The sequence below is a fragment of the Papio anubis genome, chromosome 19 (genome assembly GCF_008728515.1).
Source record: "Papio anubis isolate 15944 chromosome 19, Panubis1.0, whole genome shotgun sequence".
Taxonomy (NCBI): domain Eukaryota; kingdom Metazoa; phylum Chordata; class Mammalia; order Primates; family Cercopithecidae; genus Papio; species Papio anubis.
The window spans coordinates 25153149-25173260 of NC_044994.1; the positions used below are offsets into that span (position 1 = coordinate 25153149).

The following is a 20112-nucleotide window of genomic DNA, read 5'->3' on the forward strand; positions in this document are numbered from 1 at the left end:
CTTCCAAGATAGATCTTAATTTTTTTTAGTCATAGAGTCTACAATCGAATACTGACTACAGTTTTAGTAATCACTGAACAAATACTGTATTTTTCTTCCTACAGCCTTAAAACATTTGTCTACTTTACCTGTATGTCTAAATCGTACATTGGCATACTTCACCTTTTCCCCACCCCCGCTACATTAGCACTCCACTGCTGATGGTCGGTTCATAGTTCACCATAGACCCCAGATGTGCTCCTGCACATTTTGAGTCCTTTCAAGGAGTTAGTGGTTCTGCCTCAGTCCAGGTGCATTTTCCTCTGAAAGGAATCTGCTAAAATCTATTATTTAGGATAAGTGTATTTCAAGTAGTTACAGTATACATGATGACTATTTTATTGCAAATTAGATGAATTTTAATTCTTACTAAATTTATTTTGACTAAATTAATGTCAGATGAAATTTTAGAGTTTTTCACTTGAAACTTTTAAAATGCAAAATATTACCAAAAAATATTCCTAATTTTTTCTGATTGTTACTGTTCAAGGAATGGCCACACTGAGCTTAGCTGTCAAGGTGATTATCAGGATCTGTGAATTATTAACCTAGGATCTGCTGTACAGATTACCAAGCCAGGGGGGTTTGCAAAGCTGAGCTACTACAGAGGGGTCTTTACCTTTCTAAACCTCAAGTTACCACCAGGCACTTCTGGGAAATTTGGGAGATTTGGGTCATAACTGTGGTGGCCAAATCTCCTCCCGCTTAATGCTCCTAAGAACATACACTTTGGAAGGAAAACCAAGGTTCCAAAGAGTAATTGAAAAGTCTAAGGCAAAGATGTTCTAAATTAATCTTGCAGAAGTGAAACTGTGGATAGGCAAGGGAGTGGCTTTGTATTAGTTTTGCATTGCTGCATAACAAATCACCACAAAGTAAGCAGCTTAAAACAACATCCAGGGATCATCTCACAGTTCTGTAGGTCAGAAATTCTGGCATGACCCAGGTGGGTTCTCGGCTTAGTGTTTGACATACAAGGTGGCAGCTGGAGTGAGTTCTCACTCAGAAAACACCCAGGGCTGTTGCTCACTTTCCAAGTCCATCAGGTTGCTGGCAGGGTTTATTTCCTTGTAGCTGTATGACTGAGGTTCCTGTTTTCCTGTTGGCTGTCATCCAGGCATTGCTCTCAGCAACTAGAAATGCACGCAGGTGGCCCACTCCAGCTTCAAGCCAGCAGTGAAGAACCCCCTGTCAAAGCCCCTCTCACTTTGAATCTCTTTTACCAGGAAAAGCCTATTCTCTTCTAAAGACTCAATTAGGTCAGATCCACTCAGGATAATGTCCTCTTCCTAAAAATCAGCTGATTTGGGACTTTAATTGCATGTGCAAAATTCCTTCACAGCAACTCCTTGGCAAATGTTAATTGAATGACTGGAAAATGTGTGTGTGTGTGTGTGTGTGTATATATGTATATCTTGGAATCAATCAGCAAAGCAGAATTAGTAGAATGCAGAGCTAGATAATAGATGATGATGATGATGGATAAATGCATAGGCAGACATAGACTATCTATCTATCTATCTATCTATCTATCTATCTATCTATCTATCTACCCAAAGTAATTAACTTTCACAATTGTCAGGGCTGGATAAGTAAATTCAAAGTCCATAATCATGAAGGATCAAATGAAGGCTAGAAACCATGGGTATGGGCTAAAACTGTTGTCCACAGATAGAAAGTTAGAATTTCTCCTTTCTCTCAGTCCACTCCTGTGTTCTCATAGGAGTTCTCCTACAACCTGGTTGATTGAGGAGGAAAATCTCAGACCTGGTTGATAGAGGGTCCTATAAGATATGTAGACATCACCTGAAAGTTGACAGCTACAGTACTACAATCACTTTCTGGGACAGCCATGAAGAGCAATGGTGAAGGAGGATTCCCCCAGTGGGCAGAATTTCCTATGAGCAGTATACCTAGTTGTTCATTTGGTCTGGATGGAGAAAAAGTCAGGGGCATGAATCTACATCAATTGATGGGCTGTGGTTAATAGTTTGGCTGGATGGCCATGGACTACTAAGGGGCATGATTAGAAAATTGATGAAAAGGAGGTCTGGGGAAGAGATACATGTATTGCCCATTCTGAATGGGCAAAAAATGAATATATTTGTGTCTCATATTAAAATTCACCAAAAGGTAACCTCTGCAGGAGAAGATTTTAGAAATCAAGTGGGTAAGATGGCCCATTTAGTCAATTATGAATTAGCCTCTTTCCTCAACCACTTCTGGCATTGTCCAATGGGCTTCTGAACAAAATGGCCATGGTGTTTATGGCAATTAATGGGATGGAAGTTATGCATGGGCTCAGCAACATTGACTTCCACTCACCAAAGCTGACCTATTTCCCAAAATAACTAACTTTCGCAATTGTCAGGGCTGGCTAAGTAAATTCAAAGTCCATAATCAAGAAGGATCACAGGAAGGCTAGAAACCATGAGTATGGGCTAAAACTGTTGTCCACAGATACTAAGTTAGAATTTCTCCTTTCTCTCAGTCCACTCCTGTGTTCTCATAGGAGTTCTCCCACAACCTGGTTGCTGGATTTGAATACTTCTCTGGGGAAAAGGTTAACATGTTTTTGGTTGTATGTAGAATAGCTGTATCATGTTAGGTGAATACATGACTGTTTTTATTTGGAAATTATATTGACTGGGCTGATTTATTCTGACAGCCAAGAGGAAATTGGCTTGCAATTGCACAAGGTGGGTAATGAGAGGTAGTTCTAAAATACAGGCAATCCTGTAGGCATCTCTTATTACTCCCATCTTCTATGACTAAAGTCAAAGAAAAACCATCACAATGTGACTCAATTCAGGAAAGACTGCTAATGGATTGTATATTAACAATGAAATCATTGTTATATCTACTGAAATAAAGGTTCAGGTCAACCCACCAGGCAAAGAACCATGACCAGCTGAGATGCTTGCTGAGGGTAAAAGAAATATGAAATGGATGGTGACAAGGATAGCTGTAAATAACATTTCCAATTACGTGATCAGCTACACAAATGAAGATTACAATAGTTACATGGATTTCTTTCTTACTTTGACATGAATATGTTTATATGTACAATAACCAAATATTTTTGTTTTCTTCCTTATCTTACTCTCTAATTATTTAATGTGATACATAACTTTATTATCTCAGTATTTATTTAAGTTACAGGATATTAAACAAGAAGAGTGAATATCATTCAAGGATTTGTATGCTTTTCTGTGGAAAGGGTTAACATGTTTTTGGTTGTATGTGGAATAGCTGTATCATGTTAGGTGAATACATGACTGTTTTTATTTGGAAATTAGGTATAGTTTTAAAAGCTACATGAGTGCCAAGTTGACAAGGGGTGGATTGTGATTGATTTTTTGATGTGTCAACCTTGCTAGTCTTCATTCCTCAGTTAATCAAACACTTAATCTAGGTGTTGCTATGAAGGGATTTTGCAGATTTGATTAAATCCATTAATCAACTCACTTTAAGTAAAGGAAATTATCATAGATAATCTGGATGAGTCTGATTTAACCATTTGGAAGGACTTGGAAATAGGGCTGAGGCTTAACAGAAATGGGGAGTGGCAAAGGGCAAAGAGACAGATATAGAGATAGAGAAGAAATTCTACCTGTGCCCCATAGCTTCATCTTGTGCCCCTGAGTTCCAGCCTGACAAAAACCTTCCCTTCATGACTGCCTGCCCTACACATTTCAGACTTACTTAGCTAGTCCTCATAATACTATAAGCTTTGTAATAAATAAATGAACAAACACACATATTAATACATAGGTGGATAAGTGACAGACACAGAAATAGACATAGACACAGATATAGACATAGACATGGATCGATATCCTACTAATTCTGCTTCTTGGGCTGAACCCTTAGAGAGGGGCTGTCTTGGAATTCTACCACTATAGGCTTTTTTTTTTTTGGAATGTAGCAAGATACTATAGTAATAATCAGAATCAGAACGGAAGACCCAAGTCTGAGACTAGATATTGCCACTAAAAGCATCATAATCTTGAGAAAATCACTTAATCTCTCTGAGCTTCACTTATTTCTTCTACATTTCAGGAATGTTCACCGCAGAGTTGTGAGCATCAGATGAGAAAAATACAGTCACATGCCATGTAATGATGTTTAGGTCAATGACACCACTGTAGGTAGGCCAGTAGTCTCTTGAGACTATAATGTCATATTTTTACTGTACCTTTATTATTTTTAGATATATTTAGAGAGACAAAAACTTGATTACATACAGTATTCAGTACAGCAACATGCTGTATAGGTTTGTAGCCCAGAAGCAATAGGCTATACCATACACTAGGTGTGTACCAGGCTATACCATCTAGGTTTGTATCAGTATGCTTACTCTACTATGTTGACACAATGAACAAATCACCTAATGAAACATTTCCCAGAAGGAATCTCTGTTATTAAGTGAAATATGACTGATAAATACAAAAATGTCCTGTAGACTTTAGAATACTACATACATTTGGAAAAAGCTAAATTTGCTAAGTGGCTAAGAATGCTTGCATTATTCATGGTAATCTTGCTAGGGATGACTGAAATGGAAGTTGACTTGAATTTAGGGGAGATTTGTAGCATGGACTTAGGATTCTCTGGAATGCTTCATATTGATTAACTGATGCTCTGGGGCTTGGCATATCAGACCAGAAATATTGATACCTGCACTTATGGAGAGACAGAAGGTATAAAAATCCTGAAATTATTGGTGCAGAATTTTCATGATTTTTACTACATTTTATATTTATGTAGCCTTCATAGCAGGCATAATGCTGTGTTATTAAAATTGGATTACCTGTATAAAGGCAAGAATATAATAAGAAAAATCACTCATACTCCACTTAGAGAAGCTACAAAAGATGACCCTCCATTCCCTAATTACGTGAGATCATAGTCTTCTAAGGAATTAAAAACAGCCATGGACAAACAATAAATGAGCAACAATGCAACTAGCATGGAATTCTATCTCCAGACTTAATTCATTTTTAAAGTCTGTTATTGACCCAGAGAATCTGAGTGGACCCACTCTATGTAACTGCAGCTAATGACTGGAATTTGCTTGGCTTTTTCACAAGCCTAATTAGCTTATTTTAATGTTGTTTTACGTGAGTTATCAACTTCTTTTGGGCAAGCCTCAGTGTTCTATGAAACAGTCCTTTCAACACTCTATCCACAGTCTTAATTAAATCTCTCATAGACATGGGCTGTAGAAATAGCTCCCATTTCATGTTAACTGGAACACGAAGCACTAAGAACACATGTTAGAGTTCAACAAAATCAGATGCTCCGTGACCTTGAATAAGTATCCCAGTCTCCAAATATTTTGCTGTCAGCATACAGGGTACCATTTTGAGTTCAAGTATTATCTTGAGTATAGTCCCTAAGTTTCACCTTTATCATCATTGACATTTAGTAGAAGGCTCACATTTGAGGAGATTTGTGTATTAAAATATTAAAATACCACATGAATGCAAAAATAATATAAAAGTACTATGGTTTTATATATAACCAACTAATTGGCAGTAGGATTCATTCTTACAACAATCCTGTCTGCCTTGGTATACCAAGACAAGTAATACTTTACAGAAAGGTAAGATGCTTAAGATGATTTGCATAAAATGAGAGTAATGAGGGCCTTTATTAAGTGACTGGAACACTCGGACCAGGGCATGCTTTTCAGCTTCCTTCAAATATACACATTTAAATATGTATGTCAAATTCAAGTTTAGCATTGAACTACAGACTCTCCCACTATAAAAACCACCATGCTCTAACCACATCATTTAAACGATTGAAAAAATAACAGAAAAGAAATTAAAAAGAAGCAAAACAAATGAAAGGTGAGGATTTTTTTTAACAGAATGACATAAAAGAACACTTTATCACAAATCCTTAATTGAACATGGAAAAGACCAATTTTCTTCAAACAAGGCTACAGTTTTGAATCTTAGATATTCTTCACTCTTTTCAAATAAAAACATGTCAGCAATCGTTGTGTATAGTTATAGTCGATGTCAAATTCTATCAAATTTGAGATGAGCCTTTTTGCCAATTTGGGAGCTAAGGGAATATATTATCTCAGACCACAAAGGGTTTCATAAAAAGATTGAAGGAAATGGAAATCCAACACCAGTTAAGAAAACCAGCAAATATATTACAAAAACTGTCCATTTGCCTGTCCCTTTTAATCTTAATGTCGTATTCAAACTATTGGGCATGTAACTGAATATCTCAACTGTACCTGAAGAAATAATGGAGCGTGTCTCTGCAGTAAAACAGAACGGCACTAAACTGATGAGTTTAACCCAGCAGAAAGAGCGGCTGTAAACATGACAAATGCCTGCTATTGATTTCAGGTTTAATTACTCTGTGCAGTACTGACAAAGCCCATCAGATGTTGTCGTGAAGTGTAAATGGAACAGACTACACTTCACTGCCCATAGGAAACTGATGGTGTCTGCAGTTTGCATTGTTTACTTTATCCTCTGTAAACTTCAGCCTTGATCAAATTAACAAGTGCTACTAACCTCCAACAAACTACAATGCACTATGGTTTTACAGCAACAGCCTTGGAACAACAGTTCAGCAGTTGTCTCATTGATAACAAATGTTGGTCTCATGACTGCTGGTGAACCCTTCAGCCCAGGACCTGCGAGTCCTGACTCCGGGGCCATTGGGATCTTTCCACAGGTTTTATGTGTAAGGAAACGAAAGATGGGTTCTTTACTTGTTATTGTAGTGCCAATAAATAGCTGATACCATATAGTCTTTTCCCAAAAGCTCCTAAATTATTTATTTTCTAGTTTCTAATACTAGTTTTTCCAGAGCATTTGTGAGTAATGATAACTAACTTCAGTTTAATTACTTTCTAGCTTTCTCCCTTTTTCATCTCTACTTTCAGTTATATAAATTGTTTGTATCTTCTTTCTCTTTCAATTCAAACTTTTGAAAGTGGTGGTTTACTGAAGGATAATACTGAAGGATATTATTGAAGTAATAATTCATAATACGTGCAAAAGAACATTTTCCTAAATGGGAGGTTAATTGACCTGTTACTTGCTTTTCTCCACAAAGGCTGTGTCAGAGTATGCTATTTAATTATCAAAATAGCAGTAGTGTTTATAAACTGTTTATGTATACAAAGGCTTGTGCAAACAAATAAAACAATGAAATAAGGGTATCTGTAAGCATATGCATTGGTTTTAGTGTCTGCCAAAGCTGGAAGTAGATTTCTGAGACATGGTCCCCATGGTCCCCTTAGTTTATGTCTCAGTGTCAGCTGAGCCCTCTAACCTCCACCTGCACACATTTACTTGATGCTAGTGTTGATACTAGTGTTCAGCACCTGTTGCCAGGAGATATTTTTCCTGTTCTTGGCAATGCCTAGCACAATAGTGGGTATCTGTTTCCCAGTTTACACTCTCAGGCTGTCAGGCTTCAATATCTCATCTTACCTTTGTAATCTTCAGACACACTGCAGTCCTCTAATTTTGTTCTGGATTTTGCATAATACAATGCACTTCAGACTAGAACAAAATCAGAAGTTAATACATTCAAGGGGTATATAAAATGATAGCACAACATTTGATGGCTACCAGGCAAAATTTTTAATAAGAACTAGATTTCCAAAAAAAAAGTGTAATCTCCAGTTATTTATTGGATAAATATTACATTTCCAGAAAAAGAGTGTAATCATCAGTTACTTAACTGGTTTTAAAGAGCAGTTAAAAATAATGAGGAAATGTTGATCATAATCTTAAAAACACCTAAATGACTTCATATATGCTTGATCATTTATCAAAAAATTAAGTGGTGCAAAATCTTTTCTTAAAAATGTCTTTTTATGTTCTTAGGTTAAAGAAAATGCAGAGTTTATTCATTTATTTGAAAATATTTGTTGAGTGTCTCCTCTGGCTGTGAGGTACTAGTTATCCAGAGGTTAAGATAATAGATCTTACCTCTAGTAGAGGAAAACTAAAAATAAATTACTCAAATAATCACATAGTAAAGAGAGCAATAGGAACCTGAAAAGGAACACTTGCTTTAGGCCTAGAGGCTGGGACAACTTTTCGGAGCTTGTGACACCTGCTTCCAGGAAAGAGAGGGAGGGCCTTGCACTGAAGTGCTCAGGTGAGAGTTTGACACAGCTGAGACGCAGAAAAAAGTTTAATGTCCCAGAGGATGAGAACTGGATGGGTAGTGGCCTGAGATCCGGATGGAGAGGTGGATAATGCCTGCTCATACAGGCCATGTTAAGAAGTTTAGATTCCAGGCTCTTGGGAGCCCAGGGAAGCCCCTGAAGTATGCTCGCACTGAAGGTCCAGGCAGGAGATTTTTAGTTTTCTTTGTGTGTGTGTTTGTGTTTTGGACCTTAACGCTTAGGGCTTACTGCTTTGTAAGGAATAGCTCCAGGTGGACAGGAGACAAGTGTGAATGCAGTGACCAATTAGGAGGCCAGTTCAAGCAAGTGATTATGGTAATTTGGTTTGGATGGTGTTCGTAGAGATGGATGGATTCCAAATAGTGATGACAGGAAATCAGAATATTTATATATATGTATAGTATGCAGAATATGCATATAATTGCAGTATTATATATAGTACATAGTATATATTTGGCATATTTAGTATGTATTTAATATTTTGTGTATATATTAAATATATTTAGTATATGTATGTATTGCTACACATTACATATATACACATATTATATATAATTACATATGTATAATACATGTAATATATGAAATATATGTGTATATATACTAAACAAATTCTAGTATCTTGGTGTCTTGGTATCCTCAGGGATTGGTTCCAGGAACCCCTGCATATACTGAAATCCACCTATACTCAAGTCCTGCAGTCCTGTGGAACTCATGTCTATGAAAAGTTGGTCCTCTGTACGCGTGGTTTTCATGTCTTGCAAGTACTGTATTTTTTTTTTTATTTTTTATTTTTTGTTTTTGAGACAGAGTCTCGCTCTGTTGCCCAGGCTGCAGTGCAGTGGCACCATCTCAGTTCACTGCAAGCTCCGCCTCCTGGGTTTCAGTGATTCTCCTGCCTCAGCCTCCCGTGGAGCTGAGATTGTAGGCATGCTCACCATGCTGGCTAATTTTTTGTATTTTTAGTAAAGACGGGCTTTCTACATGTTGGCCAGCTTAGCCTCCAACTCCTGACCTCAGATGATCCCCGCCTCGGCCTCCCAAAGTGCGAGGATTACAGGCATGAGCCACCATGCCTGGCTGCAACTACTGTACTTTTTCATCTGCATTTGGTTAAAATAAATATATACACATAGATCTTTGCAATTCAAACCTGTGTTGTTCAAATATTTATATTTTGCGTATGTGTGTACAGATACGTATGTATACTAAGGTTGTTTTTATGTTTTAGATTTCTTTACTTTTATATGTTGAAATTTCCCTTTTCAGTTATTTAAAAATGTAAAATTTCTGATATTTATTCATTTGAATATATGGATTGGACTCCTAAAATATTAGTGGAGATCTGTTTCATAGTACACTACCAATGACAGCATAGCTAAGGATTCTCGTATAATGAAAAGAATGGAATCTGTTAGAGTTCAGACCTCATTTTTTATAAGATTTTATTCTTAAATACCAACTACCCATAAACAGCCTCATATTTTAACTGATCTTTTTTGTTTGTTTGTTTGTTTGTTTTCAGCCTCCTGAGTAGCTGGGATTACAGGCGCCTGCCACCGCGCCTGGCTAATTTTTGTAATTTTAGTAGAGACAGGGTTTCACCATCTTGGCCAGGCTGGTCTTGAACTCCTGACCTAGTAATCCACCTTCCTCAGCCTCTCAAAGTGCTGGGATTATAGGCGTGAGCCACCGCGCCCAGCCCTGATCAGTTGGTATTTTTAACAGTAGAGAGAATAAAGGAAATCTCTGATACTGTTTACAAATATAGTAGTCAGGTTTGGAGAGGAATCCTCAAACAATCCTATCTGCTTCAAAGTTTATCTGAACTACCCTCCAGTCACCCACTATCTCTGGATGAAGGATTTGGAAGGGAGGAAGTAAAGCCCACAGAGATATCCTGAGGCAAAGCAGAGGAGGAAAAGGTACCCTCTGCCATCTGACATGGGTGAAAATGGGGAAGTTATGAATTTCAAGCCAATTTCAAGCCAGACTGATGTAGAGAAAACTTCCAGGCTTGGAATCCAGCTCTCATTAAGTCTGTTTCTAACTTAGGGCAGGAGAAATGTGGATTCAACTTCTGGCAATGAGCAGGAAGAGGTAGTTTTCTACTTCTTTTAGAGAACCATTCTTATTAGTTTATCCCATTCCTTTCAGTTACTACACAAACAACATCTCTCCACTGACATTGTCAATCCTTGGCATTTGCAGTGAGTAAAAGTAAATATGATTCTTAAAATGGTAAAGTCGTACGTCCCACTTTATAATTTTATAATGCTTTTTAATTAATTAGTAAACTACTGTGAACTAAATTCCTCTAAGAGTTGCAGACCCATTAGAGAAAATTAAAAGAACTGAAGATCAAATTATGGGACAATTTGTGGGAAACCTGGAAGAGTTTTATCTAACAGGTAAAAAATGTCTTAATTAAAGCATTCAATTATTCTCTCCAAAAGACTTAGCACCTACTAAGCACAATAAAGGCCCTGAATTTCACGGGGCTTGACTAGAACACTAGGGTATAGGAGGAATCAACCAAGAATCTGGCCCTCATGCAGCTTATTTAGAATCCTAGGCACATTAATTTAAAATTGTCCTTTTATTTAATTACTTCCCTTCAAATTACTGAGTTGAGATGTCCATGACTGTGATTGAATTGAAGGTAAAGTCCCTAAGGAAGCTTTAGAAGGCATGAGCTCTCTACACGGAGAGAAATCAGTGACTAACATTTTGCCCCGCACCAGGAACTGCATCACATAATCTGTCACTGTCCAAATACAATTTTCTTTTTTTGTAAATGAGTCAGTCTCAAACCTCTGATTGCACCATTTCAAATGCAAATAATTCTGTTCCAACTGCCTCTTTACATTAGCTAAATGAAGTCATCAGTAACCAAAATTGGAGAAAATCTTAATACAACTGCCGTAAACAACTTTTAAAGTTTTATATCCCATAAGAATGAAACCGTTATGAGATAGTTAAGATTCATTAGAGATACCCACCCCTGGTATAACTCATATTCAAAAACAATAATACTTTCCCCCATAACCAATAGTGGTCAGAGCAAATTATAATCAAAGATAGATTTCTTGGAGGGTGATGATACCATTAGATTTAAGGAATTAAAAATACATGAAACTTTTGAGTTAATGAACAGGGTCCTTAACTGCTCATTTAATTCAAACAGCTGTTTGTTAATGCCCTAAGCAGTGTCATAAACTGTGAAAATACTGTTGAGTGCAAGACACTAGTTAATGCTATAAAGCAACACATGCTCTAATATTAAAAGGATTTAATGGGATTAATAGAGAATAAAACATTAACTCCCTATTATGATGTTTTAGAACCCAAGGGCAAATTCTGGCTAAAAAGGACTCTGGTTCTAAAACCACAAAAAGTAAACTCCAGCACTGTACAGCAAATCATGGCAATTTTATGCCCTTGAAAAAAAGTGGAACCCTGATAAGATCACATCTGTTCCAATCACATACTGGATAAAATCACTGTTTACTAAAGTCCTAAATAACTAAAAATGTGGAACCCCAACAGGATCCCATCTGTTAATGCTACAACTTGGATATGGTCCCATTAGAAAAATTCCATATAATAATGTTCCAGCAAAAAAAAAAAAAAAAAAAAAGTAAAGAATTTGGTTTTCATTTCATCAATTTTGACTATAGACTTATCTACTGGTTTTCTGCAAATATGCCATTATGTCATCTATAATGCGTTTTCTTATGGGTAGTTGCTACAATTTTAACAGATCAGACAAAAGCTGATCCAAAATAACAAATTCTAGTCATTTTCTGAGTTTCAGGAATTTTAAGTCAATTTTTGTTCATTATTTCATTCTTTGCATTAGAGCCTATTTTCATAGAAAACTTACTGTTTTTTATATTTCATAATATAAAAATTTTGTAATGTTCTTGTAAAGCATTTTAGCTATTTACAAGTACATCAAGAATTTTAATTCTGGATTAAATATGTGAGTTCACAATTCACAGAGAAATGGATTCATATTTAATGCTCTTTTGGCAGTATAATATTTAACTTGGTAGCATAGCTAAATTTCATTTAGGACAGACTTATGTATTCAGATAGTTGTAAATGTAATTGTAAAGTCATTACCGAAGAGCAAGGATTTCTGGATTAAAAGAAAAAGTAAAGATAGTTTTGGTGAAATTGGTGAGATTAAATACTTTAAAATGTCTGTAAAAAACAGCAGATTGTAATTTTTGGAATATATCTTTTAACTACTGTAGTATTTTTCATTTTCTTAGAATACTATTAAAATGTAGATTTTCAGATTTTTCATGTAAGCAAACATTTATAAAATTTTTGTCACCATTTTATGCCTTATATGCTAGGCACTGTACTAAGTTATTATGTAGTTTGACTTAATATTAACAAAAAATACATGAGTATGTAGTATTGTTATAACTATTTTACACATAAGGAAACTAAGCCTCAGAGAGAGAAAATAAATTCCCAAAGCTATTCAGCTAGCATATGATAAACTCAGGTCTAAAAACCAAGAATATTAGGTTCCAAGCTCATGTTTAAACACACTGTGCTGTGCTGCCCCAGGGGGCATTCTCTTAGAAATCTCAAGAAATTAAGACTAATACAAATCACTGTGTTGACTAATAACCATGGCTGAGATTAATGCAAACATTTGACCTGGTTTGTCTCTGATATATTCTACTAGCAAGGAATACTTACTTCCTCTCTTATCAAGCTTAACAGGCTATCAGACAGGTAGGTGACACAGGCAGGCTAATATTTTGTCCCCTCTTCAATATGTTTTCTAGATGAACTGTGTGTTTCCTTTCCTCAGACAAAAAGGAATTACACAATTTATTACAATTTTCCTTTGCCCTGGCTGCCAGCAAATTTGAGCCTAAATTTAAATATTTATTCAACATTGATTTAGCTGGGATGGGGAAGGCACCAGCAAAAAGGCAGGCGCTTCATTCCCACTTCACATGCTATCTCCTTTACAAAACCAAGACAAAATTAAAATGTACCTATCATATAAGGAGTTGAGTGTAGAGCTGTGAGCTAATGGGAGCCATATTTCCAAATTAGTTCATTGATGTTTTATTGAATAGAATTTTAATGATAGAATTCATGATGATTAATTTTCTGTCTGAAAATATTCAAGAGAAAGTTAAAAGGTCATTTAAACTATCGATTACTGTAGGCGCTCTCAACTTTATTTCTGTATTAAATCAGTTTTCTATAATGCAGCACAGCTAAATTATATGAAGATAATGTATTGTAAATATAGCTATTAACTAGAAAAATGTTCCATTTTAAAATATTTGAATATTTGTTCATTATAAACTCATCAAAAGGAAAATTGAAAAAAATCATGCCCAAGCAGAACTATGAAACAAAATTCAGAACGATAAAAGTGACAATTTCAAAATTAAAGTAATATTTTGTTATGGAAAAAGAAAAAATGTTTTAAAGTATCATACAGTTAATATAATTATCTTAGAATTATGAATATAATGGTTTCTGAAATAATAAAGGCACGATTCTCTGTCTTTAATATACTTACCAACATTATGCCATTTCTTGTAGGATTTAAACATTAAAAGAATATTTGTTGCACTGAATGATTGTTTCAGAGAAATGAATATGAACTTGGAAGAATTTTACTAGCTATATGTAAACTTCTGGCATTACTTAACCTTACTAAGCTTCAGTTTCCTTAACAGCAAATAACAATATAACATGAAACTACATTGGATGATATGACCTAGCCATGACAACCACTAAATATAATGCCTGGCCCAAGTCAGGTCATTTACAAATATTAAATTTTTATATCTCTAAATACATTTTGTGACTCCTTTTGGGGCAAAACAGAATTATAAAATTCTTTGTCTTTTCTTTTTTGTCAAGGCTGCCCCAAAATTCAAAGTAATATTTGTTGTTGTTGGTGGTGGTGGTGGGTTTTTTCGGTGCTACTTGTGTAGCTAAGACATCTCTCTCTTTTTAGAACTGCTCCTAGTCTCATTTTTTTAATGACTTTTAACTTCCTGACCTCATCTACATTTTCATTGTGTAAATGGTCCTTAATGGGTTTATAAAAATTTAGCAGGGTGATAGATGAGTAAAGTGAGTATATTTTTATTGAATTATTCTGTGATAAATAAGTTGTTTTCTATGGAAATACCTCCAGGAAGAAAAAAGAAAAAAATTACAGTGAAATTAATTCATTGCATATTCTCTTTGAAATGTTTGAGTTAATAATGACTTTTGAAGAATGTACTATACATGAAAGAATGTTTTCCTGTAATCTAAGAGAGGTTATGCACTATTGAAAGCAAATTCATTGGTTTATTAATTAAACCTTCTTTCATTGACATCTATATATTACATTGTTTTTTCTTTTGGTTAAAGCATTTATCAGGTTTTTTTTTTCTTTAAAACTGGGTTTTGAGTGTTTTAAATAATATTTGCACTTATAAAATTATTCATAGTTTAAATGAGTACTATTTATTAACAATCATATTTTAATAGGTAATTTAAAAGAAACTCCCTGTAAACAGCATTCATGAAAAATGAGGTGGAGGCTTTTCTTTTCATTTGAAATGGTACTTTTCTCTCAATATATAATATCTGTTTCTTCCTCTTTATTGTTAAGAACAACACACACAATTTTTTCTAAATAGTGTTAATAATATACCATTAACAGAGTAATTCCACAAATAAAACTACAAATAGTATGTAAATAGTGGTGGCTTGCTGGAAAAATGCTTTTATAGTTTACTTTCCTATTTGTTTCATTACCAATTGTAATTTGTAATGATGATGTAGTAATACAGCAGAATTAAGAAAGAAAACTTTGCAACAGATTTCAATTCCCTAACCCTAAAAGTTGTTAAAGACATTTTAATTTCCCAAGGCAAAAGAGACCATTGTATACAAGATTCTATTTTAAGTCTAACCTTATTAAAAAATAAAAACAACATTAAAGAAACCTATTCTCTATTTGGAGCAAGTGGAATTTATGTTAGTAACTCCAATTAACTCTAATGGGAGTTACACGAATAAATCTCAAAAGCACTGAGAAGAAGGAGTTTTGCCATTATAGGAAATTCAGAGAGAGCTCAGATATGATTTTACTTGAAGTGTTGAAATGTTATTGAAAATGTCTGTGAGAAATGGTCAATAAGCAGAAAAATATTTTATATTTTGACAAAATGACTTTGTATGTTATTATGCAGTTAAATATATCGAATATTATTAATCTTCTAATAGAATTTTTAAATAAGTTTAATTTTTTTCTGATTCTAGTTTAAACTGAGGAATGAAGCCAGGTTTAAGAGAAAATACATAAATTTGATCATGCCTAACTAGTGTCCTCTAGGTTTCATAGAAAGAAATTAATAACTTTTCAGACTACTGTAAACATATCTATCCCTGAAGGCTTGCTGTGATATATGCTTTAACCTTTTTCTAAATTGAAACTGTCACTAAATCTTTCTTTAATCAATTTCCACAACAAGCATGTGAGGTATCTATTATCTTACAATTTTTTTATACATCAGTGATTAGAGAGTCTATTAATGACACGCCCAAATTGCCCAGTAAACTCTGTAGACAACTCATGAAGTCTTCTGAGCCCTAATCTCAGGTTCCAAGAAGCCACATTTCACAGGATCATTTTGCTTAGTGTATTTAAATATATGCCTATTTATGAATGGGAGTTTTCAAAGCAGCGATTGCGAGGCTGTATTCTTAGTTGTCTAAAATTTCTGGGAAGTTTTCTTGTAATGATCAGAAAACATTAATTCAATTCTACTTTGAATAAAAAGTAGATATCATATAATGAAATATGATGCCACTAGATTCAAGATTTTGAGATACACCTCCGGAAAAGAGTAGTTCATATGATGTCGGCAAAGAGGAAAATCATTAAGTAGGCTGAAATGATGATGATTTTGTCCCCTTAGATGCATGTTAGACTTAAGCTAATCAATTCTGCATGCAATTATAAAAGAAAACAAAAAAAATTAAGGAACATACGCAAAATGCTAGAAACTCATAGATCAAAGTTTGCACCCAAGCGGTAAGTTATCAACAATAATTATATAATAATTTTAGGTCTCCAGGAATAGTAATTTTAGAATCTATAAATCTATTATTATTTTTTAATATTCTATTCACACATATGCTTTTAAAAATATTCCTATTATGCTTAAGGAGTATCTTTTCCATATTTTAAGAATGTTCATAAGTGGGGGTTAGTATAATTGAAAATTACTTTATGAAGAGATCGTGCCCAACATCTGCTTAGATCGCAGGCCTATTTCAACATGTGACTACAAATAGCAGTTGTAAAAACAGTAATTACAAGCTTGCATCCCAAATTATCTCAAATGTTTTGAGAAATTTCATAATAACGATCAGGAAATTTATTACAATTGAGAAGAATTAATAGTAGCTACAGAATGTTCACTATTAGCTACTGAAATACGTAATTTATTCTATCTACATATAAGGGTTACATTTTCATAGCTGAGTTTTAAGAAAATGGCCACTGCTTTCAAAACAAGATTTGTGTTTTTAAATCTTGTATTAGAAGTGACCAAATGTCCCTTTGTTTCCCCCATGCCATTTTTCCTTCCTTTTTTCTTTCCCTCTAATATTTATTAAACAGCACATAAGTATCAGATTGTACAATCTCTATTTAGGATAAAAACTTGTTCCTAGTTTAATGTAGATGTGAAAGATTGAGTTTTCACACATAAGTTTCTCTGTCATTAGCAGAGGAGAAGATAGCAGTGTGGTCAGGTCAATTAGGACTTCTTGGTGGCAAACCAATGAGCAAGTGCTGTTTTTCACAAATGAACAAAAGATATTCCTTAATTATTCAGTTCATAATTTGTAGTGTTCTAATTCAGTATTTCATTAGACCTAAAACTAAACTGATATTCCACTAAAATGAAATATTTAAAAAGGAGCAGTATTTCAGAAAAAAAAATCAAAATGCATTGTTGTAAACAGAATATTTATCAGTTGCCCTAAATGCTGAATTGAAATTATAATCTTTGTCTAAATGATACAGAAAAATAAGTTGAAGTGAAGATGAAGGTGAAAATGTTTAAAATACTTATTAATTTTGTCACTAATAATAAAAAAGAGCACCTTGGATTTATTGGCATACCAAAAGTTAAACTTGGAAAAGGCAATTTGCATAGGTAATGTTAAATTTAAAATTTTGTTTCATTAGAAATATAATGGTCAAGGTTTTGGTAAATAAATATGCAAAGCTTAGTAAGATCATTTAGATGGCACATAAAAAATAATGTATTTTACAAGGAGACATAAAAATATAAATTAAAATCTGTTTGATTTTTCAGTATCATGCAGCAACATATCAAAAATCAATTTGACCTATCTAGTACTAGATGCAAAAAAGAAACTATTCCAGATTTTGCTGATTCAAAAGTAGTATCACCACACAATTACGTAAAATTACATAGAAATATATACAGTTAACAGAAGAAAGTAAAAATCACAAAGTGATAACCACCTGTAACTGGTCTAGTCTATTTCTTTAATGTGATAACTTTCAGATATATGGTGTCTTTTTTGCATGTAGCTATCTTTGATTGCATGAGCAGTTTCACCAATGCTATTGAATGAACTTGTTTTGAACTTTGCATGATTCATTTTAAAAATCTGCCTAATTTCAACAATTTTTGGGTAGCCCATCTAGCTTGCTGATGGGAAGAATAGGGCACTGACCCTGACATTTACCCTGTGTGACAGACTGACTCTTGGTCTGCCCTGCAAGGTTTCCCACATCCTTCTTCTGGTAATAGACACAGATTCTTGTTTATAGAGGCTGTGATCCAGTGTAATTGATTTTTGTTCTCTATTATAGCAAACTTGAAAGATCCCTTTAGAATTTATACGCCAGTCTGTACAAATGACTGTTTTATAAATCTGGCAAATAAGATCAGAAAACTCACCATGAGGAAGGGGAAAATCTGACCCTGGGTTGTTATTTTGGAAAGCAGGTTCAAGGCTGAGGCTGACCCAGCCTCCGTGGGACCCTGAGCAGGCAGAGGGGAAATGACTATGTAGAGCTTAAACAAAAAGCGCTGAGAAGCCAGAGAACTGAATGTTGGCAGAGAACTGACCTACTGTGGTGTGGAACAAATGTATCCGGGCTTAATATGGTGAAATGACATGTTCCCTTTCTCCCCACATACCATGAAAAACTACTAAAAGAATAGTAGATCATGGGACTCCAAGTACTGGTGACTGCCTTGCTAAGTATGGAGTTAGAAGGTATCTACCTCTGACTTCAGGAATGTTTATTTTCCATAATGACACTATGAGGTAGCAGAAGCACTGGAGAGCTCTCCAGGGAATGAGTCAGATTTCTAATTTCCCCTCTGCCGGGTGAGAACAACTAGAGTTGATTACTTGGCCTAAGTACGAAGATTTTGGGAACAAGGGTCAATATTGGACTTAGCAATAGAGCAACAGGGACCCTAGGGACAGAAGAATAATATATGTGTGGCCCATAGGATAAAGATTAGGGGTCATTTAATTTGACTGTTAAAAGAAGTTTGACCTCATTTTGGAAACAACACACATTGTTTAACTCAATTTGCAAATTTCAAGTTCCGTAAAATTTAATTTTACATTTTTTATTTGGTGCTATCCTATTTTTCTAAAAATAACTTGTTCTCAATAATCTTGAAGACACATATTATTGAAGAACATTTTTCACTCTATGTCATATAATTTGTTGTAGAAGAGTCAAGAGGCCAGTGAAAAAAATGGAAAGAAATTTTAAAAATTATCTATGTGATCTATTTATTCATTAATACATAATTGTTAAGCACCTATTAGGTGCCAAGATATCTCTTAGGGGTTGAGGCCATAGTAGTGAGCAAGTGAACAAACAGGCAATATCCCTGACCCCATATCAATGTAAATATAATTTAAGAGGCATAATTAAAATAACATAATTTTGCTTTGTCCAATTTAAATTAGAAAGAGAGTTAAGAGAGTGAGAGCCAGAGAGAAGAAAGACAAAGAGATCAACCTGGAAGTTTGAAATATTCCTACTTCTGCTCCAATACAAATAAATGATAAAAGAAATCAAAATGTTAGTCTCTCAATGGAACATATTTCATTAATTTATTCAGTTCATTCGCAAGCATTCATTAAGCATCTATTATGCATTGTCATTGTCATACAAACACTTTTTAAAAAGCAAGTAATATATTATTTTTCTATAGTTTAAACTGATCTCATAAAATGCAGTCTAAGGCATAACAAATGATTGTATAAGGAATTAAGTAAAAAAGAATACCCTTAAATAGGTTAATATTAATACTAATGTAAATTTTTATTTTAGCAATTGTGTATTTACACCATTATAAATTTCTTTCTTTTTTTTTTTTTTTTTTTGAGACGGAGTCTCGCTCTGTCGCCCAGGCTGGAGTGCAGTGGCCGGATCTCAGCTCACTGCAAGCTCCGCCTCCCGGGTTCACGCCATTCTCCTGCCTCAGCCTCCAGAGTAGCTGGGACTACAGGCGCCCGCCACCTCGCCCGGCTAGTTTTTTGTATTTTTTAGTAGAGACGGGGTTTCACCGGGTTAGCCAGGATGGTCTCGATCTCCTGACCTTGTGATCCGCCCGTCTCGGCCTCCCAAAGTGCTGGGATTACAGGCTTGAGCCACCGCGCCCGGCCACCATTATAAATTTCTACAACTATCAGTTCTACTCTTTGAAGAGAACCTAGTCTATCTGAGCTGACGTTTGTTCTATGTCTGCAAAGACTCAAAGCCTTCCCATGTTTTATCTAAGTAACTTTGTTTTATGTTCTATTTATACTTCGTAAATCCATTATAA

The 20112-nt window shown here is 34.8% G+C and overlaps 1 protein-coding gene across 9 annotated transcripts in view; it reads right to left on the reverse strand.

The window, feature by feature from the left end:
• The window catches only part of CCDC178 (coiled-coil domain containing 178), a 513950-nt gene that overhangs the window by 199513 nt on the left and 294325 nt on the right, over positions 1-20112 (reverse strand). Inside the window, exon 21 of one of the 9 annotated variants that reach the window (XM_031658759.1) lies at positions 7512-7583. The exons of the other annotated variants lie outside the window; for them this stretch is intronic. Within the exon in view, the coding sequence (XP_031514619.1) occupies positions 7542-7583 (42 nt within the window). The 3' untranslated portion in view covers positions 7512-7541. Of the gene's footprint in view, positions 1-7511; positions 7584-20112 lie in introns of those variants that run through there. 9 annotated transcript variants of the gene reach the window in all.